This window comes from Hordeum vulgare, chromosome 3H (genome assembly GCF_904849725.1).
Source record: "Hordeum vulgare subsp. vulgare chromosome 3H, MorexV3_pseudomolecules_assembly, whole genome shotgun sequence".
NCBI lineage: Eukaryota > Viridiplantae > Streptophyta > Magnoliopsida > Poales > Poaceae > Hordeum > Hordeum vulgare.
Window position 1 is genome coordinate 604,575,752 of NC_058520.1, and position 27,010 is coordinate 604,602,761.

At 41.0% G+C, this 27,010-nt stretch overlaps 1 protein-coding gene across 8 annotated transcripts; it reads right to left on the reverse strand.

Moving 5' to 3' along the window:
- Positions 1-17,490: 17,490 nt before the first annotated feature.
- LOC123445585 (E3 ubiquitin-protein ligase RGLG3-like) lies at positions 17,491-23,786 on the reverse strand. 8 transcript variants are annotated; one of them, XM_045122586.1, is made up of 18 exons: positions 23,542-23,786; positions 23,027-23,134; positions 22,844-22,900; positions 22,674-22,730; positions 22,503-22,559; positions 22,334-22,390; positions 22,083-22,224; positions 20,781-20,865; positions 20,536-20,676; positions 20,322-20,435; positions 19,402-19,499; positions 19,247-19,320; positions 19,072-19,177; positions 18,656-18,783; positions 18,398-18,542; positions 18,193-18,306; positions 18,042-18,098; positions 17,491-17,880 (listed from the first exon to the last, which is right to left on the reverse strand). In XM_045122586.1, the coding sequence occupies exons 2-18, from the start codon at positions 23,107-23,109 to the stop codon at positions 17,797-17,799; spliced, it is 1,599 nt and encodes a 532-aa protein (XP_044978521.1). In that variant the 5' UTR covers positions 23,110-23,134; positions 23,542-23,786; the 3' UTR covers positions 17,491-17,796. The 8 variants fall into 8 exon arrangements, with proteins under 8 accessions (XP_044978521.1, XP_044978522.1, XP_044978520.1 ...); XM_045122587.1 differs by having other exon boundaries at positions 22,346-22,390; positions 23,027-23,118; positions 23,542-23,736; XM_045122585.1 differs by having other exon boundaries at positions 23,027-23,118; positions 23,542-23,736.
- Positions 23,787-27,010: the final 3,224 nt, after the last annotated feature.

Here is a 27,010-nt window from a genome sequence, read left to right on the forward strand (position 1 = left end):
CCGAGATCCCGTCGCCCCCCTCTGCCCCTCTCGCCTCTCCCTCCCAGATCGGCCTCCACCTCGCCTCCCCTCCTAGATCCTCCACCGCCGGCCTTCTCCCTCCACCGCCCCCTACCCCGGCGGCCCCTCGCCCCCCCTCACCCCCCGGCGGCCCCTCCCCTGCCTCCCGCCGGTGAGCTTCTCCACCGAGCCACCCCACCGCGCCGGCGAGCCGCCCCCCCACGGCTTCCTCGCCTCCCCCCGCGGGCCTCCTCTCCCCACGGCCGCCTCCCTCCACCGACCATCCTCTCCCGGCGGCCCCCCCACCTCTCGGCCTCCACCCCGCCGGCAGGGGCGCCGGCCACCTCGGCCCCCCCCCATCTCGGCGGCCGACCCCTTCCGGGAGGTCCATCTCCGGCGGCCCTCTCTACGGTGGCCGCCCCTCACCGTCGGCGGCTCCATCTCCAGGGGGCCCTCCTCACCGGCTCCTCCTCGCCGGCACACCCGTCTCCACCGTCATCTACGTGCGAACTCCGGCTTCACCGGGCCGTCACGTCACCGTCGGTGAGCCCCTCCTCGGGCTCCTCCCACCGTGTCGATCTCCTCGCCGCCCCGGTTCCGTTTCGGCAAACGGGGCCTCGATCCGTCGAGGGTAGACTCCGGTAGGAAGATTTGAGTTTTTGGTTCCTCTAGGTGGTGTTAGAGAAAGTTGTGTCTCTGTTAACAGAGAGAGAGAGATGAGTGTTGAGAGTTTTTGAGAGAAAAGAAATAAAAACAATTGTTGTATTAGATGCCGTATGTATGTATGTATGTATTCGATACCCGTATTATGTATGTATTTGCGTATATAGGCATGTGGAGAGATACGACATTTGTATGTTTATTTATTTGTGATTTAAAATGTGTATTTGGCCTTAGGTCACTTACCGGTGGGGCCATTGCACCCGGGTCTATGACAGGGAGGCCCCACGCGTTAGTTGAAATAAAAATATAAAAGTAATGTTTTTCTTAAAATAAATAAAGAAATAGATATATTATTTAAAATAATTAATTAACATAATTAGAGTATGACACGTGGGTCCCTCGTTGAATTAATCTGATTAATAAATAATTAATCTTAATAAAAACTTGTGCCTATGACGTTCGGGACCCGCTGGTCAGTTGACCGGTCAAACGTTGATGTCAGCCTGACATCGCGATGATGTCATAATAGGATTTTATTAAATCTTTTAAATCTGTTTTTAATTCCTAAATAACTAATAAAACTTTGAAAATTAATATTAAATAATCCGTAAGTCAGATCAAAATGTTTTCAACATGAAAGTTGATCAGCAAAGCGAGACGAACCCGGATACACGGCCCGTTCGTGTGTCACGCGTCCCTAGCATAGTAAACATGGAACTTTTCCATCGTTTCCAGTATAACCGGTAGTAGCCCGAGACCCGGAAAATATCGTCAGATATTCTTCCGACCCGTCTATGACGGATGTTGCTGCGTTAGCTCATGTCTAGCCTGCATCTTTCCATGTCATGCTTTGTGTTGCATCGGTGCTATTATTTATTGTTTCTTCCCCCTCTTCTTACCGGTAGACCCCGAGACTGACGCTGCTGCCGGGTACATCTACGACCCTGCCGATCAGTCCTTTGCCGCAGAGCAGCAAGGCAAGCAAATTCCCCTTGATCATTCCTATATCGCCTATGTCTTTCTCCCTACTGCTTGCATTAGTATTTTGCTACTGTTGTAGTTAGCTCCTATATCTGATGCATAGCCTGTTTTTGATGAACTGCTACTTTCAGTCATGTACCTTTAATCTGCTTAGTATAGGTGGAGCAGTCATCCCCTCTGACCCCGTAGTTCAGTTGCCCCGCTTGTTTTCGAATCTCGATCTCTGATCGACGAGCCAGACCCGACACAGCACATTCACCCCCCCCTTGTTGTACGACGCTACAGAGATACTATCGGGTACCGAGGGTGACACCTCGCTAAGTACTCCTGATGATATCTCTGTAGTATAGCTAGTCGGTCGTGGTTATCGAGGGTGATTCCTCTTTCACCATTCCCGATGACGCCTCTGTCGTGCAACCCCGCAAGTGTGGGACCCCCGAGGGTGATTCCTCTAAGCCCACCTTGACGGGTACATCGTTCGGGATCCAACGAGGGTGATACCTCGGATTCCCCCCCCGATGTTACGACCACACAGTTACTCGACCATGTTACTGGGATCTTCGGTGATTAGTTGTAAGACGGGTGGTTTCCCGCGAGACTGTGTTGCTGGCCTAATTAAGATGCTAATGGATTTGGGTATTTGATCTGGGTTGGTCGGAGACCTTTTCGCACTAACCGGCTACGCGGGAAGAATTATGGGTACTCGGCGTCGCGGTATCAGCCGAAGCTTTTCAGATGCCAGCAGTGTAGCGGCGCGCGCCCGAGTGGTCCCGAGATGCATCGCGCTTGTGATTAAGGGATGCTAGGACTGACGTCGGCCGCCCACGCCACGTGCAGGAGCGTGGAGGGGAACTGGGCCCATGAACCCTTTGTGCTTAGGATTTAGACGGGCGGGCTGGCCTCTCTGATTAGTCTTAGGTGGGGCTGCGACGTGTCGATATTCCGAGGCCGGGCAGGACCCAGAAAAGTATGTCCGGCCAGAGTGTTATCGAGCGTGACGGGACATGTGGTGCACCCCTGCAGGGATGAAAATTAACTATTCGGATAGCCGTGTCCACGGTTACAGGACGACTTGGAGTTGTGCCCCGATCTTATACAACTACAATTGTTACTTAACTGGAATTAGTTTGCCTCGGGATTGCTTCCTCGCAGGGAGTCGAGGGAGGATCTTTAGGCGTGACCTCACTTTAATATTGCTGCAACAATATGACTATTATTGTGTTCCCCTTGTTCTACTCTCGTCTATTGCTGCAAGACCCTGAAGATGCTAGTCTTCGATAGGACTAGGCTTTCTCTCTCTATTCTCGCATTGCTGCAGTCAGTCCACATATAACCCCCTTCTTTGATACTGGTGCATTATTAGAATAGTTCTGATGTAAGACTTGCGAGTACTTTGGATGAGTACTCACCGCTGCTTTGCTCCCCCCTTGTTCCCTTGATCCGTTTGTTGCGACCAGATGATGAAGCCCAGGAGATGGAGGTCCCCGTCGCCGACGACTGCTACCCCGACGGTGCCTACTACTACGTGGAGGCCGCTGATGATCAGGAGTAGTTAGGAGGTTCCCAGGCAGGAGGCCTCGCCTCGTTCGATCGTTGTATCTTTTGTGCTAGCCTTCTCTAAGGCACCCCATGTTTTATGTCTGTACTCAGATATTTGTTGCTTCCGCTGACTCGTGTGTTTATCGAGCTTTCGTATTCTAGCCCTCGAGGCCCCTGGCTTGTAATATGAAGCTGATGTTATTTTATTTGTGTCTAGTGTTGTGTTGTGATATCCTCCCGTGAGTCCTTCGGTTTGATCGTACGCAATTGCGTGTTTGGTTAGCGTACGATTAAGCCGAGGGCGTCACAACTTCATTATCAAATTTATTTTCATATTAGAGCTTAGCTTTGCCACTTGTCATTATACTTACTTGTTGGATTTATTTTGTTTATCGCCACATTATACTTTATTATGACCTTGCCATTATACTTACTTGTCAATATTATTGAACTTCATTGTCAAATTTATTTTCATATTAGAGCTTAGCTTTGCCACTTGTCATTATACTTACTTGTTGGATTTATTTTGTTTATTCTCCACATTATAATTTATTATGACCTTGCCATTATACTTACTTGTCAAAATTATTGCACTTCATTGTCAAATTTATTTTCATATTAGAGCTTAGCTTTGCCACTTGACATTATACTTACTTGTTGGATTTATTGTGATGATTTGCCACATTATAGTTTTATTATGCTCTTGCCATTATATTTACTTGTCAAAATTATTGCACTTCATTGTCAAATTTATTTTCATATTAGAGCTTAGCTTTGCCACTTTTCATTATACTTACTTGTTTGATTTATTTTGTTTATTCGCCACATTATACTTTATTATGACCTTGCCATTATACTTACTTGTCAAAATTATTGCACTTCATTGTCAAATTTATTTTCATATTAGAGCTTAGCTTTGCCACTTGACATTATACTTACTTGTTGGATTTATTGTGTTGATTTGCCACATTATAGTTTAATTATGCTCTTGCCATTATACTTACTTGTCAAAATTATTGCACTTCATTGTCAAATGTATTTTCATATTAGAGCTTAGATTTGCCACTTGTCATTATACTTACTTGTTGGATTTATTTTGTATATTCGCCACATATACTTTATTATGACCTTGCCATTATACTTATTTGTCAAAATTATTGCACTTCATTGTCAAATTTATTTTCATGTTAGAGCTTAGCTTTGACACTTGTCATTATAATTACTTGTTGGATTTATTTTGTTTATTCGCCACATTATAGTTTTATTATGCTCTTGCCATTATACTTACCTGTCAAAATTATTTCACTTCATTGTCAAATTTATTTTCATATTATAGCTTAGCTTTGCCACTTGTCATTATACTTACTTGTTGGATTTATTTTGTTTATTCGCCACATTATACTTTATTATGACCTTGGCGTTATACTTACTTCTCAAAATTAATGCACTTCATTGTCAAATTTATTTTCATATTAGAGCTTAGCTTTGCCACTTGTCATTATACTTACTTGTTTGATTTATTTTGTTTATTCGCCACATTATAATTTATTATGACCTTGCCATTATACTTACTTGTCAAAATTATTGCACTTCATTGTCAAATTTATTTTCATATTAGAGCTTAGCTTTGCCACTTGACATTATACTTACTTGTTGGATTTATTCTGATGATTTGCCACATTGTAGTTTTATTATGCTCTTGCCATTATACTTACTTGTCAAAATTATTGCCCTTCATTGTCAAATTTATTTTCATATTAGAGCTTAGCTTTGCCACTTTTCATTATACTTACTTGTTTGATTTATTTTGTTTATTCGCCACATTATACTTTATTATGACCTTGCCATTATACTTGTCAAAATTATTGCACTTCATTGTCAAATTTATTTTCATATTAGAGCTTAGCTTTGCCACTTGACATTATACTTACTTGTTGGATTTATTGTGTTGATTTGCCACATTATAGTTTTATTATGCTCTTGCCATTATACTTACTTGTCAAAATTATTGCACTTCATTATCAAATTTATTTTCATATTAGAGCTTAGCTTTGCCACTTGTCATTATACTTACTTGTTGGATTTATTTTGTTTATTCGCAATATTATACTTTATTATGACCTTGCCATTATACTTATTAGTCAAAATTATTGCACTTCATTGTCAAATTTATTTTCATATTAGAGCTTAGCTTTCACACTTCTCATTATAATTACTTGTTGGATTTATTTTGTTTATTCGCCACATTATAGTTTTATTATGCTCTTGCCATTATACTTACTTGTCAAAATTATTGCACTTCATTGTCAAATTTATTTTCATATTAGAGCTTAGCTTTACCACTTGTCATTATACTTACTTGTTGGATTTATTTTGTTTATTCGCCACATTATATTTTATTATGACCTTGGCGTTATACTTACTTGTCAAAATTAATGCACTTCATTGTCAAATTTAGTTTCATATTAGAGCTTAGCTTTGCCACTTGTCATTATACTTACTTGTTGGATTTATTTTGTTTATTCGCCCATTATAGTTTTATTATGCTCTTGCCATTATACTAACTTGTCAAAATTATTGCACTTCGTTGTCAAATTTATTTTCATATTAGAGCTTAGCTTTGCCACTTGTCATTATACTTACTTGTTGGATTTATTTTGTTTATTCGCCATATTATACTTTATTATGACCTTGCCATTATACTTACTTGTCAAAATTATTGCACTTCATTGTCAAATGTATTTTCATATTAGAGCTTAGGTTTGCCACTTGTCATTATACTTACTTGTTGGATTTATTTTGTTTATTCGTCACAATATACTTTATTATGACCTTGCCATTATACTTACTTCTCAAAATTATTGAACTTCATTGTCAAATTTATTTTCATATTAGAGCTTAGCTTTGCCACTTGTCATTATACTTACTTGTTGGATTTATTTTGTTTATTCGCCACATTATACTTTATTATGACCTTGCCATTATACTTACTTGTCAAAATTATTGCACTTCATTGTCAAATTTATTGTCATATTAGAGCCTAGCTTTGCCACTTGACATTATACTTACTTGTTGGATTTATTGTGTTGATTTGCCACATTATAGTTTTATTATGCTCTTGCCATTATACTTGTCAAAATTATTGCACTTCATTGTCAAATGTATTTTCATATTAGAGCTTAGCTTTGCCACTTGTCATTATACCTACTTGTTGGATTTATTTTGTTTATTCGCCACATTATACTTTATTATGACCTTGCCATTATACTTACTTCTAAAATTATTGAACTTCATTATCAAATTTATTTTCATATTAGAGCTTAGCTTTGCCACTTGTCATTATACTTACTTGTTGGATTTATTTTGTTTATTCGCCACATTATATTTTATTATGACCTTGCCATTATAATAACTTGTCAAAATTATTGCACTTCATTGTCAAATTTATTTTCATATTAGAGCTTAGCTTTGCCACTTGTCATTATACTTACTTGTTGGATTTATTTTGTTTATTCGCTACATTATACTTTATTATGACCTTGCCATTATACTTACTTGTCAAAATTATTGCACTTCATTGTCAATTTTATTTTCATATTAGAGCTTAAATTTGCCACTTGACATTATACTTACTTGTTGGATTTATTGTGTTGATTTGCCACATTATAGTTTTATTATGCTCTTGCCATTATACTTACTTGTCAAAATTGTTGCACTTCATTATCAAATTTATTTTCATATTAGAGTTTAGCTTTGCCACTTGTCATTATACTTACTTGTTGGATTTATTTTGTTTATTCGCCACATTATAGTTTTATTATGGCCTTGCCATTATACTTACTTCTCAAAATTATTGAACTTCATTGTCAAATTTATTTTCATATAAGAGCTTAGCTTTGCCACTTGTCATTATACTTACTTGTTGGATTTATTTTGTTTATTCGCCACATTATACTTTATTATGACCTTGCCATTATACTTACTTGTCAAAATTATTGCACTTCATTGTCAAATTTATTTTCATATTAGAGCTTAGCTTTGCCACTTGACATTATACTTACTTGTTGGATTTATTTTGTTTATTCGCCACATTATAATTTATTATGCTCTTGCCATTATACTTACTTGTCAAAATTATTGCACTTCATTGTCAAATTTATTTTCATATTAGAGCCTAGCTTTGCCAGTTGTCATTATACTTACTTGTTGGATTTATTTTGTTTATTCGCCACATTATACTTTATTATGACCTTGCCATTATACTTACTTCTCAAAATTATTGAACTTCATTATCAAATTTATTTTCATATTAGAGCTTAGCTTTGCCACTTGTCATTATACTTACTTGTTGGATTTATTTTGTTTATTCGCCACATTATACTTTATTATGACCTTGCCATTATACTAACTTGTCAAAATTATTGCACTTCATTGTCAAATTTATTTTCATATTAGAGCTTAGCTTTGCCACTTGTCATTATACTTACTTGTTGGATTTATTTTGTTTATTCGCTACATTATACTTTATTATGACCTTGCCATTATACTTACTTGTCAAAATTATTGCACTTCATTGTCAAATTTATTTTCATATTAGAGTTTAGATTTGCCACTTGACATTATACTTACTTGTTGGATTTATTGTGTAGATTTGCCACATTATAGTTTTATTATGATCTTGCCATTATACTTACTTGTCAAAATTGTTGCACTTCATTCTCAAATTTATTTTCGTATTAGAGTTTAGCTTTGCCACTTGTCATTATACTTACTTGTTGGATTTATTTTGTTTATTCGCCACATTATAGTTTTACTATGACCTTGCCATTATACTTACTTGTCAAAATTATTGCACTTCATTGTCAAATTTATTTTCATATTAGAGCTTAGCTTTGCCACTTGTCATTATACTTAGCTGTTGGATTTATTTTGTTTATTCGCCACATTATACTTTATTATGACCTTGCCATTATACTTACTTGTCAATATTATTGAACTTCATTGTCAAATTTATTTTCATATTAGAGCTTAGCTTTGCCACTTTTCATTATACTTACTTGTTTGATTTATTTTGTTTATTCGCCACATTATAATTTATTATGACCTTGCCATTATACTTACTTGTCAAAATTATTGCACTTCATTGTCAAATTTATTTTCATATTAGAGCTTAGCTTTGCCACTTGACATTTACTTACTTGTTGGATTTATTGTGATGATTTGCCACATTATAGTTTTATTATGCTCTTGCCATTATACTTACTTGTCAAAATTATTGCACTTCATTGTCAAATTAATTTTCATATTAGAGCTTAGCTTTGCCACTTTTCATTATACTTACTTGTTTGATTTATTTTGTTTATTCGCCACATTATACTTTATTATGACCTTGCCATTATACTTGTCAAAATTATTGCACTTCATTGTCAAATTTATTTTCATATTAGAGCTTAGCTTTGCCACTTGACATTATACTTACTTGTTGGATTTATTGTGTTGATTTGCCACATTATAGTTTTATTATGCTCTTGCCATTATACTTACTTGTCAAAATTATTGCACTTCATTATCAAATTTATTTTCATATTAGAGCTTAGCTTTGCCACTTGTCATTATACTTACTTGTTGGATTTATTTTGTTTATTCGCCACATTATACTTTATTATGACCTTGCCATTATACTTATTTGTCAAAATTATTGCACTTCATTGTCAAATTTATTTTCATATTAGAGCTTAGCTTTGACACTTGTCATTATAATTACTTGTTGGATTTATTTTGTTTATTCGCCACATTATAGTTTTATTATGCTCTTGCCATTATACTTACCTGTCAAAATTATTGCACTTCATTGTCAAATTTATTTTCATATTAGAGCTTAGCTTTGCCACTTGTCATTATACTTACTTGTTGGATTTATTTTGTTTATTCGCCACATTATAATTTATTATGCTCTTGCCATTATACTTACTTGTCAAAATTATTGCACTTCATTGTCAAATTAATTTTCATATTCGAGCTTAGCTTTGTCAGTTGTCATTATACTTACTTGTTGGATTTATTTTGTTTATTCGCCACATTATACTTTATTATGACCTTGGCGTTATACTTACTTGTCAAAATTAATGCACTTCATTGTCAAATTTATTTTCATATTAGAGCTTAGCTTTGCCACTTGTCATTATACTTACTTGTTGGATTTATTTTGTTTATTCGCCCATTATAGTTTTATTATGCTCTTGCCATTATACTAACTTGTCAAAATTATTGCACTTCGTTGTCAAATTTATTTTCATATTAGATCTTAGCTTTGCCACTTGTCATTATACTTACTTGTTGGATTTATTTTGTTTTTTCGCCATATTATACTTTATTATGACCTTGCCATTATACTTACTTGTCAAAATTATTGCACTTCATTGTCAAATTTATTTTCATATTAGAGCTTAGCTTTGCCACTTGTCATTATACTTACTTGTTGGATTTATTTTGTTTATTCGTCACATTATACTTTATTATGACCTTGCCATTATACTTACTTGTCAAAATTATTGCACTTCATTGTCAAATTTATTTTCATATTAGAGCTTAGCTTTGCCACTTGTCATTATACTTACTTGTTGGATTTATTTTGTTTATTCGCCACATTATACTTTATTATGACCTTGCCATTATACTTACTTGTCAAATTTATTATACTTACTTGCTATATTAACAATAGGAGATAAATTAATAGTTTTCTGGGGTAAGTTACTATCTTGCTAATTTGAGTTTTGATAACAAACTAAGGGCGGAACAGCGACATGTGAGCGTTGCAAAACCTTATGTATACGGCCAATGTTTTTATTGGTAGGCCAAAGCTTTTCTATGTGAGCAGATAAGGCTGCCTCACACAATGCCTATCCATATGTAGGTATTATTTTATCTGAAGGAGGTACTGTAGCCTGTAAGCCTACTTGTGATTACTAGATATAGTAGTAAAGTTGACCATGCATGCTACAGGTATGCATGAGAATTGAATGGGCATGCAGTGGAAAAATTAGTCCAATTACGCATTTACGCTTACCTGTGATTCCCATGCTATGTGGGATGTATTTTCCTGGCCGTGCAATGGAGAGTCAGCGCGTTCGCATGCAGCCGCAAGGAAGACATTCATGCGCACGGTACTAAATAGGTCAACAAATTATAGAAAGTCACCTCATACCACATGACCACTTTGCGTAGATTTTTTAAACTCCATAATATTTTATATTTTGCAGAAAAAACCCATCGTATGTTTGTTCGTATGGGTATTTTATTTTTTGCACGAAAAAACCCACCGTATGTTTGTTCGTATGGGTATTTTATTTTCGACAATCCATATAATTTTATTTTTGGACGCGTCTAGGGAGCGCCCGCCCCTGGATCGCTAGCGAGCGGCCGCCCAAAAAGGAAATTTCTGGTCTCTAATCTACAAAATGACTATCTGGCTAATAGCGCCCCCCGACCACGTGAAGTCCAACAAAATATTACCAAACCCATCTTTGAAATGCCTCCAGCAGTAGCCCAGCACAAAAGGATATGATCAGATTGTTTAATTTTTTGTGTGCTATGCCGGTCGCCTAGGTCTAGATGATTAGGACAGTTCTTGAGCAACGCTGATTCATTCTGATCCTGAGCGGACAATCCTTGAGCAAACGAGGTTTCGCATTGTTTATCCATCATATAGTAGAAAATTTTAGTTCATTTACATGTGAACTGCTTTAGCTTTTCTTGATGGTATCTTCTGATAAAAAATTGACTTGCTCAAAGCAGACACATGCTTAGATGAAGATTTAGTATGTTAACCTAGCTCCTAGGCCGTTTCTGTCTGTTTTTTACGAGTCTCTATATTAGAGGCCAAAAAAATTTGCCCCCCTATATTTGAATCCTTGCTCCGCCCCTGATTTCAGGAATGTATGGACGAGTGTGAGATGTTGAGAACAATGCTTAGTATAGTAAAATAAAATAATTTTTTTTGGAAGGGGGTGGGGGTCGCAACTCGCAACCCCATTTGTCCTCCATGAGTAGAGTAGTCTTAAGAAAAGTGAAATCTAAATTCAATATTTTCACGATATCATTCTTTAAAATTTAGGGTTCTTTTTCACAATCTTGATGCAACAATGGCAAATAAGGCAATAAAATTTGTCACAAATAAAAAAATGAGGGTTGGCACATGAAAACCGCTTTGGCGCAACCAGTCCAATGGTCACGCAAACATGCAATCGTTCTATGTTACAAAATATAAGTATATTTTTTTACTTTTGGCAGTTTTTAGTACATGACTTTGGCTACGACATATAGCTAAAATTAGTGAAAATGTGAATGAAGCAAAAAATATTTTACAGGATAAATAATGTGACATCATTCAAAAATATTTTCGGAAATTAAAAGAATTGACGGTAGCAGAGAATTAAAAGAATTGATGGAGTGGCATGGGGTCGCGGCCTCCGCGAGGCTTTGCCAATGGACATGGTGTGCCTCAGTGGAAAAATATGTTGTAGCGGACATGGGCCCACATGGTGGGTCACCTTCTTCTTCCTCTCCATCCGGCGTCCTCCTGCAATCACGACCTCACCCCTCCCGTTTAGGCCCAAGGTAGTGAGCGTGTTGGCATTGGGAATTAAGAGGTGGGACCCATGTCGACCTCATCATATTTTTTCCACACAAGCAGGTCATGTTGGTCCTCACGTGTGTTATCCTTTTGTTACATCTTGTATCAAAATGCTAACAAAAACCAGTGATTGTAACCAAGATGCCTCAAATACATAGATATTTTTTAAAGTCACGACAGTGGCGATTTTTTAAATGTTGCCCCAATTTTTTTTAGAAAAAGAGGTTCAATCCTCGGCCTCTCCATCAATCGATGCATGCAGCCATCTTTATTAATTATTCCACAAAGATCTGACAAAAATATACATCAAACCACCCGAAGATACCATTCACACCTACAGACTCGATAATGTGAAGTGCTTTCACTCTCCCATATCTAAAACTGGTGTTGTCGCCAATCCATCCACATAACGTATCGGAACCAACAGCCGGTGCAGCAGACCTAAAGTGCACACCACATGCACACATTAGAAGCCGCCATCATCATCGGTCCACTGACCCATCTTTAGGAGAGAGATTCGTATCATCTGGTTAATCTTTTATTTCCTCTTGTCAATCTTTTAAATGACTTTTACTATGCGCATGCACAGAGAGAGAGAGAGAGAGAGTATTCCAATGTTCACTACATATGCATTAGAGATCAATTTGTCACTTTGTAGAGTAGTCCTACTCAGAGTGAAATCTAAATTAACTTTCTCCATGATACCATTTTTTTAATTTGGGGTTCTTATACCCAATCGTGTTGCAACAATGATAAATAAGGCAATAAAATTTGTCACAAATAACAAAATGAGGGTTGGCAGATGGAAAACCACTTTTGCGCGACTAGTCCAATGCTCACGCAAACATGCACTTGTTCTATGTTACAGAATAGAAGTAGATTTTTACTTTTGCATTTTCTAATACACGACTTTGGCTACGATATATAGCTAAAAATATTGAAAATGTGAATGAAATAAAAAGTATTTTGCAAGATAAATAATGTGACAACATTCTCACGTGTCCAATCTTTTTATATGTGCATATTAGTGCTCAAAGTTTTAGAAGTTTGACAACATGCAAATAATGTGACATAATTTGGGAAGGATGGAGAAGTAGCCAATACACTATTAGTTACCAGGCGAAACTCCACACAATGTTGCAGCAATTAGTTGTAATATATTCAATACAAATTTGGTTGTATGAAACATGAATATTTGAACTAATATTATGATAACTCGAACGGGAATTTATTGTACACAATTTGATTATTTTGTAGTTGTAAAATAATATTGAATATAAATAGTTTAATATTATGGAAATGGTTGGGCTTTTCCCATGCATGGTCACATATTGAGGTGGCCATTTTCCATGCACGCATGCTGAAAGAAATAAGTTTGTGGAGATAAACTATTTAATTATACATGATTGTGTATGTCAGATTTCTAATGGGAAACAAATTCCAGTATATAGAAGAAAGTTCACAAAACGTACCAAAGTAGTCCCTCCGTTTGGAAATACTTGACGTTGTTTAGTAGGTAGTAGCAATAGAGACAAAAAAAACAATCTAATTGACGTGTCCATTAGTTTAATTATGTGTTATTCTCTTTGTCTTTTTTAAGATTTGCTATTTGTTTGGGATTAGTCATACTCTAGAACCCGACATCAAGATATTTCGTAAACCACACAACTTACATATTAGTGTTCAGGTATTTTAAAAATATGGAAATAGAAATAAAAACACGTAAACATATATACACTATAGTCTACGTAAGTGTAGTACTATCAATCCATACAGACATGAGATTTTGTTCCTTTTAATTTTTCATGTTCAATATTAAGTGACACCTTCTTGCAAAAAGAAAATAACTAATGCTACAAGATATAACATAGACTTAGCATGTATTTATTAAGTATGAATGTCTGAACTATATAACAAAGAATAGCAAATTATAAAAAATAAAAATGTTTAGCATAAATATTATTACCTCAGTTCGGGATTACATGACTCGAGTGCCACTGGAGCTGGACGGGGATTGAACCTAGGTGGGTGAGGTGCACACTAGCAACCTCCACCACTGCACTAGAGAGCAGTCCTCAAGACATTTGCCTTTTAAAATGAGTGATTCTTTAATGTTCCTGCAAAAAAAGTATTTATTTGTTCTACATATTCTCCAAGTCAAAAAATAATTAATTAACGCAATCAGAACAAGATGGAATGAGTGAACATCTAAAGCAAGTCTTACATGGAGATGGAGATGAGAACCCGGTGAATCAAGTTTAGATGGTAATCAAAATTTACGCACCACCTAACCATCAAAACGTCTGTGAAATAGTTTTGTTCAACAATATTTGAAACATAATTTACTTTGTTTCTTTAGTCCTTCGGAAGCACTTTATTGTTCAGTTCATCGACGATCGTCACATTGGGTCGTGCTGGGCAGCAACATCGATGACATATGGATGTGTGAAAACAACCCGCTGATGATGATCGGTGACGTGCAACACTTCAACATCACCAAATGAAGAGAATGACATCAAAACTAATGTCATGTAGAAGTAGTCACTATTGGTGAGTAGCAAGCAGGCGGCGTCATGATGGTTGGAAATTAAAGAATCAACGGAGTAGCCAAGAAGGGAAATGATAAGATTGAGGATTGAGACTTGGACCGAAGACCTAGAAATAGAATTCCACTAGGCATAGAGGTGAGTTACGGAGAGACACGCGGTTTCAGTTGATTTGAGGAAAGTACGGACTGAGTGTGAGATGCTGAGACAAATGCTTATAGTATAGTAAAAAAATTGGAAGGTGGTCGCAAGCCCGTTTGGCCTCCGCAAGTCTTTGACAATGGACATGGTGTGCATCAATGGAAAAAATATGCTGCAGTGGACGCGGGCCCACATGGCGGTACACCCAGGCATGGGCAGCCCGGCCCACACATAAATCCCGACGGTCCGAGTTTGGGCTTTGTGTTCGAGCCAGGCTCGGGCTTGAAAACCAGGCCCGGTGTGTATTGTGTATTTCTGGTCAGGCTTGGACTTGGAAAAATTGTTATTTTACACTGAGACCCCCCTGGTCCAGCCCAAAATTGATCCTTTTAGCCCATTTGGACCGGACTCGGGCCTGCCTGAATATTCATTTATTTTGGCTGGACCGAGCTCGGGCTTGGAATTTTCAGTTCGGGCTTTCTCAAACCCGGTTCAGTCCGAGGTATACCCACGTTTACATGGCGGGTCGCCTTCTTCTTCCTCCCTATCCAGAGTCCTCCTACAATCACGAACTCACCCCTCCTGTCTAGGCCCAAGGTAGTGAGCGTGTTTGCATGGGAACTTGAGAGGTGGGACCCATGTCAATCTCATCATATTTTTTCAGAGGCAGGTCATGTTGGTCCTCACGTGTGGTCTCGTTATGTTACATCTCGTATCGAAATACTAACAATAGTCAGTGTTTGTAACATAGATGCCTCAAATACATAAAAAAATAAAAGTCACAATAGTGGCGATTTTCTTTAAATTTTGCCCCCAAAGGTGTTGCCCTTTTATTTACTCTCATTAAGTTTTTAAATGACTTTTACAACGTGCGCGTGGAGAGTTCAGTTTGCTCTAAATATGCATTAGAGGTAAATTTGTCATTTCGTACTTGATATAGTGGTCTTACGCAAAATGAAATCTCAATTCTCTTTTTTATGATAGTAATGGAACTTTTAATTTGGAAAAACTTTGTTTTTGCCACTCCAGTTTTTGTCCATTTTGTTTATGCCACTCTAAAATTTGATATTTCACTTTTATCATTCTTAGCTTTTTACAATACATCACAATTGTCAATCCGTGGCAAAAACAATAATCCCATAGTGGTAGTTGTGATACATTGTCAAAAGCTAAGAGTGACAAAAGTGAAATAAAAAAATTATTGCTTTTGCCCCGGAATGGCATTTGTAATGTATAATCAAAAGCTAAGAGCTACAAAAGTGAGATGTCAAATTCTAGAATGGCAAAAGCAAACTGGGCAAAAACTAGAGCGGTAAAAACAAAGTTTCCTTTTAATTTGGGGTTCTTTCCACAATCGTAATGTAACAATGAAAATTAAGGCAGTAAAGTTTGTCACAAATAACAAAATAAGGGTTGGCGCATGGAAAACCACTTTCCTTGACCAGTCCAATGGTAGGACGAACATGTGATCATTCTATGTTTCAAAATATAAGTAGGTTTTTCTAGTTTTAATAGTTTTCGATACACGACTTTGGCTAAGATGTATAGCTAAAAATAGAGAAAATATGCATGAAATAAAAAGTATTTTGCAAGATAAATAATGTGACATCATTCCTACGTGTCCAACCTTTATATATTTGTGCATATTAGTGCTCAAAGTTTCAAAAGATTGACAACATGCAATTAAGGTGACATAATTTGCGAATGATAGAGAAGTAGCCAATACACTATTAGTTACCAGGATGATACTCCACGCAATGCTGTAGCAATTAGTTGCAATATATTCAATACAATTTGGTTGTATGGCACACGAATATTTGAACTAATAATATTATCATCATATGAGCAATCCGGTGTTCGTTGTACTGCCATGATTAAACATGAATAAATCAAAAGTTTTGCTCATGCGTGTTATCTTGGAATTGGGTTGCGACTAATGGCACTAGATTGGTGGCGATGACGGCGGAGGGCGGAGGAAACTCTAGACGGTTGGGAGGAAAGTGTGCTTCTCAGCCCGAGCTCAAATGAGCTTGGGGTGAACAGTAAAATCCAAAAAAATCAAAACAAATCCATAAAAATCTGAATTCTTTTGGTGACAAACATTGACAAAAGTTCCAACTGCCTGCAAAATTACATTATGAAATCACATTTGTGAAAGCCATGGCAAAAAAAAACAAAATCGATACTCCAAAATGCGGCTTTTGAAAGTAGCATTTTCAGAGTATCGTTTTTGTTTTTGCCACACCTCACAAAAATGTGATTTTCTGATGAAATTTCGCAAGATATTAGAACTTTTATCAATGTTTATCACAAAAAGAAATTAGAATTTTTTAAAAAAAATTGAAATTGTTTCAATTTTACTGTTCACCCCGAGCTCATTTGAGCTCGGGCCGAGAAACTCCATGTCCCGGTTGGGAGTCTTTCTTTCTTTTAGGGAAGAAAGAAAACGTTGAGTAGTATCCTGTCGCCTCATACGCATTTTTTGCGTAAGTCAATGCCCCCCTAACGTCAGATTTTTAGGCACGGTAAAACAAACATTTTTCATGGCAAGTTCTGTTCGTCGAGGATGACAAATTTAATCGGCGAGCATAGCAAATTCGCCTCAGTTCTTTTTTTTTGGTCAGAAAATTGACGTGCTTCAAACTAAATTTGCCATCTGTGACAATTGAAATTGCCATGAAAAATGTTCGATTTGCCATGTCTAAATATCCGACATCAGACTTTTGACCTTACCATGTTTTTGCACTCTAGCCAAAACATCTTCAGTTGATTGATTACCAGTCCATATTCGTCTTCCATGATTTTTCATAAGAAACAACAGCTACACGGCAAGTAGCTATGCAAGCGGGAACCCGCGGAAGCTCGAATGCGAGCATTCTGAAAGTCGGCCAAGAGTCATGACTTTGTGCAAACCCACGAAAATGCTTTGCATCCTTAATGGTGGAAGTATATATCAGGTCGGCGATACCAAGATAAGAGTCATGCAGATCATACTGTAACACAATAGCTGATATTCCATTCAGGTTTTACCAGAAAAAGGAAACACAGTTTCCTACCACTGCTACTTTGTGCATGACGACAGTAATAAACTGTGCAATCAACAGGTCACTGGAAGTCTGAAATGCAGTTGGTTCTGGACATATAAAGTAAAGTTCTATTCATGTATCTTTGTCTTTTCAACCTTTTTTTTTTTGACCGGATTGTCTTTCCAACCTCTTGCTCCTTCATTACTACTGACACCGAGTTGGATGGAACGGCCGATTCGGTACTCCGCTACAGAGGGCCACGTCATCTTCACGAGAAGAGCCTCAGGCGCACGGTGATCGGTGCGCGGCACAGGTGGCAGGTCGATAGCGTCGGACCACACTCCTTGCATGTCTTGGCACAGACAGAAAGTAAGAGGCGAAAGGAGGGTTAGATCAGCACACTCACACAACAGGGGGGCTAGTACTTCATATTTAGTTGTGTTCATATATAGTAAATCTGGGGTTTCATTTTAGGTTCGCAAGTTGAGTTAATGCGGAGCTAGGGAGACTTACCAGATGACCACATTGGAAAGCCATGTCCTTTGGATTCGTTAAGCAGATGGGGCATAACTACAAGTTTTACAAAAACAGAGTTTAATAAGAAGCCATGTGTGTAAAAAAAATGAATATGGTGCGGATTTACTACTAGCCTGAAGGTACCAACCTGTTCATCCGAAGTGCCCTTGCCAACGCCGGTTAATGCCGCGCTAGGGAGACTTAGCAGATGACCACATTGGAAAGCCATGTCCTTTGGATTCATTAAGCAGATGGGGCATACCTACAAATTTTACAAAAAGAAAGTTTAGTAAGAGGCCATGACTGTAAAATATATGACTATGGTGCAGACTTACTAGCCTGAAGTTACCAACCTGTTCATCCGAACTGTCCTTGCCAATGCCGGTAGACAGGGCGGGTGCGGCTGGAAAATGGGAAACTGCAACAGCATAATCACGTTCAAGGACTTCAATTGGTGGCGGAAGGATCATCCAAGGGTCAGCCATTTCTTCGTGCCACCTGCGAGATTGGTTTAGGATAAGACAATAAGCACGACACGGGCAAATGAGAATATGACAAGGATGCCAAGGATGAGTAATGCAGAGACGCCAAGAACGAAGAAGAGCGGGTACTCTGGAGGTTGGAGGCATTGGGTCGCTTTGTATTGAGCGGGTATTTCCATCAGAGCTGCAAAGGCCAATGCAGCCTCCTTCTTCTCCATATCCTTGCTCGTTGACATGATGTCAGTAAAGTTCACAAACTGCAGTAGATTTATCAATAAGGTTATAACTGCAGCAACAGATGTATGAATGCAACACAAATCTGAAATTCTTCTAATAAGAGAAGGCAACGGCACAAAGTAAACTGATCTCAACACAATTTGTTATTTTACTTCTTACTGTAATCATCAGCCTTCCCACATCATTATGTCCAAGAAACACAGCTAGAATCACTAGCATTGAAGGTAGCACCTGTTTTTTTTTTGTGTGTGTGTGTGGCACAACAAAAGAACTCGAACTGAAGCAACATAATAGTATTGTTAAATTACCTGGAAATTGTGAAAAGCCCTGTCAGGAATACAGTCATCAACATGCTTCATTTCATCCCATGGTCCATCGCCCACTCCCACCATCACAATTGAAAGAGGATAGAAGCTAGCAAACAAAGAGGCTTTAGTAATATGACAACAGCAAATCGAATAACAACAGATGAACTGCATTTACCTAGCATCAACAAGTGCTTGTATAGTTTCCTCTTCTTGTGGACTTAAGATGCTGTAAGACTTTGAGGTGGCCGCCTGCAACTTTTGCTCAAGTGAGACTCGCGCTAAAGGGCTGAGGTTCCATTGAAGAATTTACTGCTACAATGAACACATTACCTGTCCATCAGCTATGATGACGAGGACATGGTATTGGAAGTTACTCCTTTCGACGACTGAAATCGCCGCGTAGATAAGGGGTGCAAAAGAAGTTGGTCCTACAGTGACCAGCTCAACCAAATTATGGGTGAAAAAAAAGATTTATGTATTGCTGGTGAAGTATTCAGTTGCCCCTAAACAGAGATGGCGTCACAGAAATAAAATTATTCAATCGAAACACAATGCATGGGTTATACTGCAAATACCTTCGTCTTTGTCAAAATAATGTGTGTAACCATGATTCAACGATTGCAAGGATATAATCCTTATCATAAAGTGGTGTCAGAAACTTACAGATGCACTAATAGGACTGTTTGCTACCGTGCTATCCTAGGGCACCAAAATACGTGTTATGCTGTATTAGGCCTTGTTCGGTTCCTTCACATTCGAAAGGGTTTGGAGGGGATTGGGAGGGATAAAATACCCTATAAGTCAAATTCCACCTCAATCCCCTCCAATCCTCTCCAATCTCCTCGTGGAAGGGATTAACCGAACAAGCCCTTAGGAGGAAGTATCAAGATAACGCAAACTGTAAAAGGTACCCAATGAAAACAAAGCAAGGCAAAGTCAACAAAATTAAACAAAAGGAGGACTGGAGTAAATGCAACAAAAAAACAGAAAACTGTACGGTTAGCTATCCATCACTGCAGGGAGGGGTCAGGAGGCCTGGCGTGCAAGTCATCAAATAAGTTGAAGCAAGGAAATAGAGCATAGCACTATATGGCTACCTAAAAATATAACTCGTCCTAGAAACAATTCATCGATTAGAAAAAGACTGTCTCCACTGTCAAAGTTACTGAGACAGATAAAACTCAGATTTGTTATGCTTCTACAATCCCAGAATTTCTACTGAAGGATAACGGGGAATAAGCCTTCATTACCTGAAAAGTCCAAATATGGAATCATTTGTTTGTATCTATCAAGAACCTCCTCAAAACCACGACAAGGACGGTCTTCTTCGTAAAAGTTGAAGACGGAATGATCACATGTAGAAACTACAGGTTTGAATTACATTTCATCAAGTCACAGGAAATACAAAATTTCCTTGAAAGAAAGTTAAAATGGAGAAGGAAAAAACAGGGACCGAAAACTTACCATCACCAAATCCAAAGCATGGTATCAAGTTATCATCATCAAAAGGTGATAGTGTTCGCCCAATAATAGAAATGGCTTGCTCATAAGGATTTGGGGTGCGACTGATGGCATGCAGAGATTCTCCTCCGAAGGAATGCTTACCTACAGAAATCCAGCGCGCAGGATAGTTATTCAGTTAAACGACAGGGACCCTGTTGGGTGAAACAGCTGATCTGACGGTGACACTGATACAGAAGTAACATTACCTGACCAATCGTTGCTCTTGGTGAAGTCAATGCCAAAAATAAGATTTGATGATCCAAGCCCAGCTTCTCTCAGTACAGTAATGACCTTCGTATATAGAAATTAATATCAAATCACGCCGTGGAAGAGAATGCAAGCGCATGCCATCTTTATGTGGACATGATTTATTTACTCATATTTTAAAAGGAAACGAGGTAGCTGAAAGCACTTAAACAATGTTTACTGCAAGCAAAAAAAAAAACAGAAGGGAAATCCTGAAGATTGAATAATAGAGGCGCAGAATTTGAGCAACATGCTGAGGTTGTAAGAGCATCTCTAGTAGAACCCTCAAACCCTTAAATCTAAAATCAGTTTTAAGGGTTGAGAATTGCCCATTTTTGACACTTTTAAGGGTTGAAAAACAGGAGCAAAGACTAGAACCCTCAAACCCAACCCGCAAAAATCGGAATACAGCCAGGACCGCGCGCGCCGGCTGCTGGCGCTCGCGCGCTGCTGCTGCTGCGGCGCCGCCGCGGCGAGCTCCTTCTGCGGCAGGGAGAGGGAAGGGGAGGGGACCTTGTGGGCGAAGGCGGCGGAGGTGGCCTTGGCGGCGGCGGAGATGGAGGCCATGGCGACGGCGGCCGAGGCGGGCGGGGCGGCTACCGGGGCGAGCGCGGGGGCGGGCGGGGCGGGCACGGCGGCCGGGGCGGGCGCGGGAGCGGGGCGGGCGCGGGAGCGGGGCGGGGCGGACGCGACGGCGGCCTGGGCGGGCGGGGCGGCTGGCTCGGCGGCCGGGGCGGGCGCGGGGACGCGACGGCCGGGACGCAGAGGGAGCGCGGGGCGGCGGCCGGAGCGCGGGGGGAGGCGGGGCGGCGGCGGCTGAGGCAACTTCCTCGCGCGCGCGGGGAACCAACTGCCTCCCGCGCGAGGTGGGAAGTGGAGTGCGGGTTGGGGGCAGTTTTCCCTCCCAACCCTCACTTCTACAGGCTCGGAAAGGGTTTGCGGGTTGGACCTTTAAATTTTTTTACGGGTTTAAGGGTTCTAGTCTACGTCGTTTTGTCGACGAAAACTGTAAAAAAGCGGTTATTTTTAAGGGTTTGAGGGTTTAAGGGTTTTACTAGACTTGCTCTAACTAAGCAAACACTAGAATAAGGTCGGCGGCCTCTGTCTGACTTTTCCTGAAGTAACCTATGCTCAACAAAGAGCGGTAGGATTCAGAGCAAAGAGTGTGCACATAACTAAGTAGCAGAAAAATGTATCTATAGTTAATAGGCGTGAGGAAACAGATAGTCACCATGTTGGGACAATGGCTGCTTGTGACTCACCTCATCCACCGTGCTGTACCTGTACTTGTCTTCTATGAACTTGGGCTCCCCTTCCTCGGAACTCCCGGAGGGAACATCGTCGTCATCGTGCCCATGCTCGTCATCAGTCTCTTCATTTTCGCCCCACATTGTTGGCGGCGATCTGCCGAAGCACATGAATTTCGCGTGAGCGTCAGCAACCCTGGATCGACACACTATGCAGAAAATTAAAATGGTTGGAAAAATGATCTCTCTGTTTCCGAGAAATTTACTGGGTGTCATACTCGTCATCAGCCTCTTCAGTTTCGTCCCAAGTTGTCGGCGGCGATCTGCAGAACCACATGAATTTCGCGTGAGCGTCAGTAACCCTGGATCAACACACTATGCAGAAAATTAAAATGGTTGGGAAAGATGATCTCTCTCAGTTTCCGAGATATTTACTCGGTGTCATACTGGTCATCAGACTCTTCATTTTCGCCCCACATCGTCGGTGGCGGTCTGCAGAACCACACGAATCTTGCGTGAGGGTCAGCAACTATGGGATCAAAACACTATGCAGAAAATTAAATTGGTTGGGGGAAATAATTTTATTTCGGTTTCCAAGAAATTTACTGGGTGTCATGCTCGTCATCATCCTTTTCCTCTTCGTCCCACATTGTCGGCGGCGATCTGCACAAGCACAGGAATTTCGCCTGAATGTCAGCAAACCTGGGATCAACGCAGTATGTAGAAAATAAAAATGGTTGCGAAAAATGATTTCTCTCAGTTTCTGAGGAATTTACCTGGCGTCATGCTCGTCATCAGCCTGTTCATTTTCGTCCCACACTGTGGGCGTCGACCTGCAGAAGCACGGGAATTGCGCGCACGCATCAGCAAGCCTGGACCGGAGTGGATCAACGCAGTATGCAGAAAATGAAAACGGTTGGGAAAAATGATCTCTTTGAAGTAGTTTCCGAGAGATTTACTGGGTACTGTCATGCTCGTCACGATCCTCTTCCTCTTCCTCTTGTTGGCCCCACGTTATCGGCGACGACCCGCAGAACCACATGGATTTCGCCTGCGCATCAGCAACCCTGGAATGGATCAGCCGACGTCGCGCTACTATGCAGAAAACAAGAATTGTCGCTGGGGAAATGGTTTCTCTCGGTTCCCGAGGAACTTGGTGGGCGGCGGTGATGTAACAAAGACAGCGACGGGGCGGGGTGGAATCTAGTAGATCCGTCCCAAATAAGAGGGTAAAATAAGACCGAGCAGATGATGAACAGGAGTAGTAATTAAGCGTGCGTTAGGTGGATGAGGGTGCGACAGCAGGCAGAGCGGAGGCGAGCGCGGCGTCGGGCCCAATCGGCCGGAACCCCGCCTACCAGAGCGGGCCGATTCGCCGACGACGACGGCGAGAGGGAACCGCCGGGGAGGGAGGGGGGGGGGGAGTGAGGGAGGGGCAGGGGAGCGGCGGGTGCGTGCGTTCGTGCGTACTTACCCGATGAGGGACGGCGATGGCGGATGGCGAGCGGGGAAGGAAAGGAAGAGACGCCGCCGCGCCGGGCTTTTGCTGGTGGTGGTGGTTGATTGCTGGAGACGGCGAGCGGCAGTTTCCCGTGGGCGGGGGCGGGCTGGATATATCCGCGTGGTCGGCGCAGCGCAGGGGCGGCCTTCACTGCTTTCCTTTTTTCCTTTTCTTTTTTGGGCTTGGAAGTTTGAATTCTTCCTTTTGGGGAGGGCAGGACGCAGTGGCCCTTCTTTCACCCTATGTTAGGTCATGTTTGGTTTTAATAAGTCAGGTGACTTAAAACTAGTGACTTATAAGTCACGCTTGTTTGGTTGTCATTTGACTTATAAGTCACCTTTCATGCAAAAGTGGGTGACTTATAAGTTTTAAGTTGGGGTGAAGCAACTTATGACTTATAAGTTGGGGTGACTTATAAGTTGGGTCTGTTTGACAAAATAAGTCACTTTTTACACTTTTAACTTATAAGTTGATGACTTTTTGGAACCAAACAGGGCCTTACTACTTACTCCCTCCATAAACAGATATAGAAGCATTTATAAATCAATAAAGTAATGATTCAAATGCTCTTATATTAGATTATGGGATTTGTTAAAAGATGTAACATATATCCGTGTAATATAAACGGTATTTGATTGTATTTAAGTTAGTTGTTGGAGATATGACTTGTATAGCAATCCAACAACTAATCTTGTAGATCTTTGTAACAACCTGGCCGGTGGCCTATATTAACACGTAAAGCGCCCCTGCAAGATGCAAGCGTTTATCTCATATTTTCCACATGGTATACAGAGCCTAAACTCTTCCAATCACATCTATGTCTTCCTCCTCCACCGCCGCCGTCGCCATGGCCCTCCCCTCCATCGCCTCTCTCGGCCACACCATCGCCGAGAAACTTAACAGGGAGAACTTCCTTGTCTGGAGGGCGCAGGTGCTCCCTCATGTCCGGGCTGCCGGCATGATGGGTTACCTTGATGGTTCCCTCAAGGCTCCTCCCGCCGAGCTCATCTTGGAGAAAGATGTCACCGGGAAGAAGGAGCTTACCGCCACGCCAAACCCTGAACATGCTGTTTGGGTAACGCAGGACCAACAGGTGCTTACGTTCTTGCTCGCGTCCCTCTCCCGTGACATCCTTCTCCAGGTCAGCAACTGTGAGACGGCTGCGACAGCGTGGAAGGAGATTCTCCAAAGCTTCTCCTCGCAGTCACGGGCGCGCATCATCCAGCTACGATCTCTGATCGGGAGTACCCGCAAGGGTGACTCCTCTGCCGCCGCCTACTTCACCAAGATGAAGGGCCTTGCCGACGAACTGGCAGCAGCCGGGAAGCCTCTGGACGAAGATGACGTCGTCTCGCATATTCTCCAGGGGCTGATGCACGAGCCTGAGTACAACGGGTTCGTCTCCGCCATCACCACCCGCACCGTCACCGACCAACCCATCGGCCTCGGTGAGCTCTTTTCCCTCCTCCTCGCAGCCGAAGCACGGATCACCTCCCAAACCAGCGTCTACACCGCCAATCTCGTTGCTCGGGGAGGTGGCCGTGGCCGTGGTGGCTACAACAACAACGGCTCCCGTGGTGGCTACAACAACAACACCACGGGAGGACGCTTCCCCGACAGCAACAACAACGCACCACGCCAAGGAGGAGACCGCGGTGATCGCGGTGATCGCAAGTTTGAGAACTGTCAAATTTGCAAGGAAAGTGGACATGGGGCATGGCGCTGTGCGAAGCGCTTTGATCGCAACTACAACAACAATGTCCGCAATCCAGCAGGAGGAGGAGGTGCCGGTGGACGTGGACAAAAATCTGCTAACGCCGCCCACTCCTATGGGATAGATACCAACTGGTATCTCGACACTGGTGCAACCGATCATGTCACTGGCGAACTTGAGAAGCTGGCTGTCCACAATCCTACACCGGCAACGAGCAGATCCACACCGTCAATGGTCAAGGTATGAGCATTGCCCATGTTGGTCATTCAGTTTTATCTACCCCGCATGGTTCCCTCAGCCTTAACAACATCCTCCACTCTCCACAAGCCGAAAAAGCCTTCTTTCCGCCTCGCAACTCATGCTTTATAACCATGCTTTTCTCGAAGTTTACCCTGAAATTGTTTTTGTTAAGGATCGGGACACTCGGAGAACCATTCTTCAAAGCAAGAGTAAGGGTCGCTTGTTCCCAGTATCTGGTCATCACGAAGCCCCACATCCACAAGCTCTTGGCGCTGTCAAACCTTCCACCTCGCGATGGCACAAGCGTTTAGGACATCCAGCTTTATCGGTGGTCCAGAAAGTTCTTAGTAATTTTTCTCTCCCAGTGTCAAATAAAAAGGATCATTTGTTAGTTTGTGATTCCTGTCAAAAGGCCAAGAGCCATCAACTCCCATACTCTCGGTCTAGTAGTGTGTCGAATTTTCCTCTAGAACTTGTTTTCTCGGATGTGTGGGGTCCTGGACCCGTCTCTGTCGGCAGACAAAAGTATTATGTGAGTTTTATTGATGATTTTAGTAAGTTCACCTGGATTTACTTGCTCAAAAACAAGTCTGACGTCTTTGAGAAATTTCATCTCTTTCAACAACTTGTTGAGCGCCAGTTTGATCGCAAAATTCTAGCCATGCAAACCGACTGGGGTGGAGAGTATCAACACCTCAACACCTTCTTTGAGCGCATAGGTATTATCCACCATGTCTCATGCCCTCACGCTCACCAGCAGAACGGATCCGCTGAACGAAAACACCGGCACATTGTCGAAGTTGGCCTTTCTCTCCTTGCTCATGCGTTCATGCCCTTGAAATTTTGGGATGAAGCTTTTACCACTGCTGTGTACCTTATTAACCGTGTCCCAAGCAAAGTAATCCATGACCAAACACCTCTTGAACGCCTCTTTGACATTAAACCCAACTACAATTTCCTTCGTATTTTTGGTTGTGCGGTTTGGCCAAATTTACGTCCTTTCAATAAACACAAGCTTGAATTTCGATCTAAGCAATGTGTTTTTATAGGGTATAGCTCGTTGCATAAAGGTTAAAAATGCCTTGATGTGGCCTCTGGTAGGGTTTATGTGTCTCGTGATGTGGTGTTTGATGAGCAAATATTTCCCTTCTCGCAATTACATCCAAATGCTGGTGCCCAACTTCGCAAAGAGCTTATTGTGTTGCCACCCCACCTCCTTACACCATCCCTTCCCTCCCTACGCGGTGGAACTAATACTGATGCTAGCATGACAATGCCTCATACTACTACACTTGATCATATCTCAGCTGAAAGTGTGCAGGAAAACAGTGCAGGAATCGGTGCAAAAACGGCTGAACATAGCCGTGATTTTATGCTCTCCAACGGTGCAGAAAATCCGACAGAATCCTCCTCGGGATCGGGCGCAGCAGGCCGCCCTGGCATATTGGGATCCGGCGCGGCAGACAGATCTCCCTCGGGACTTGCGGC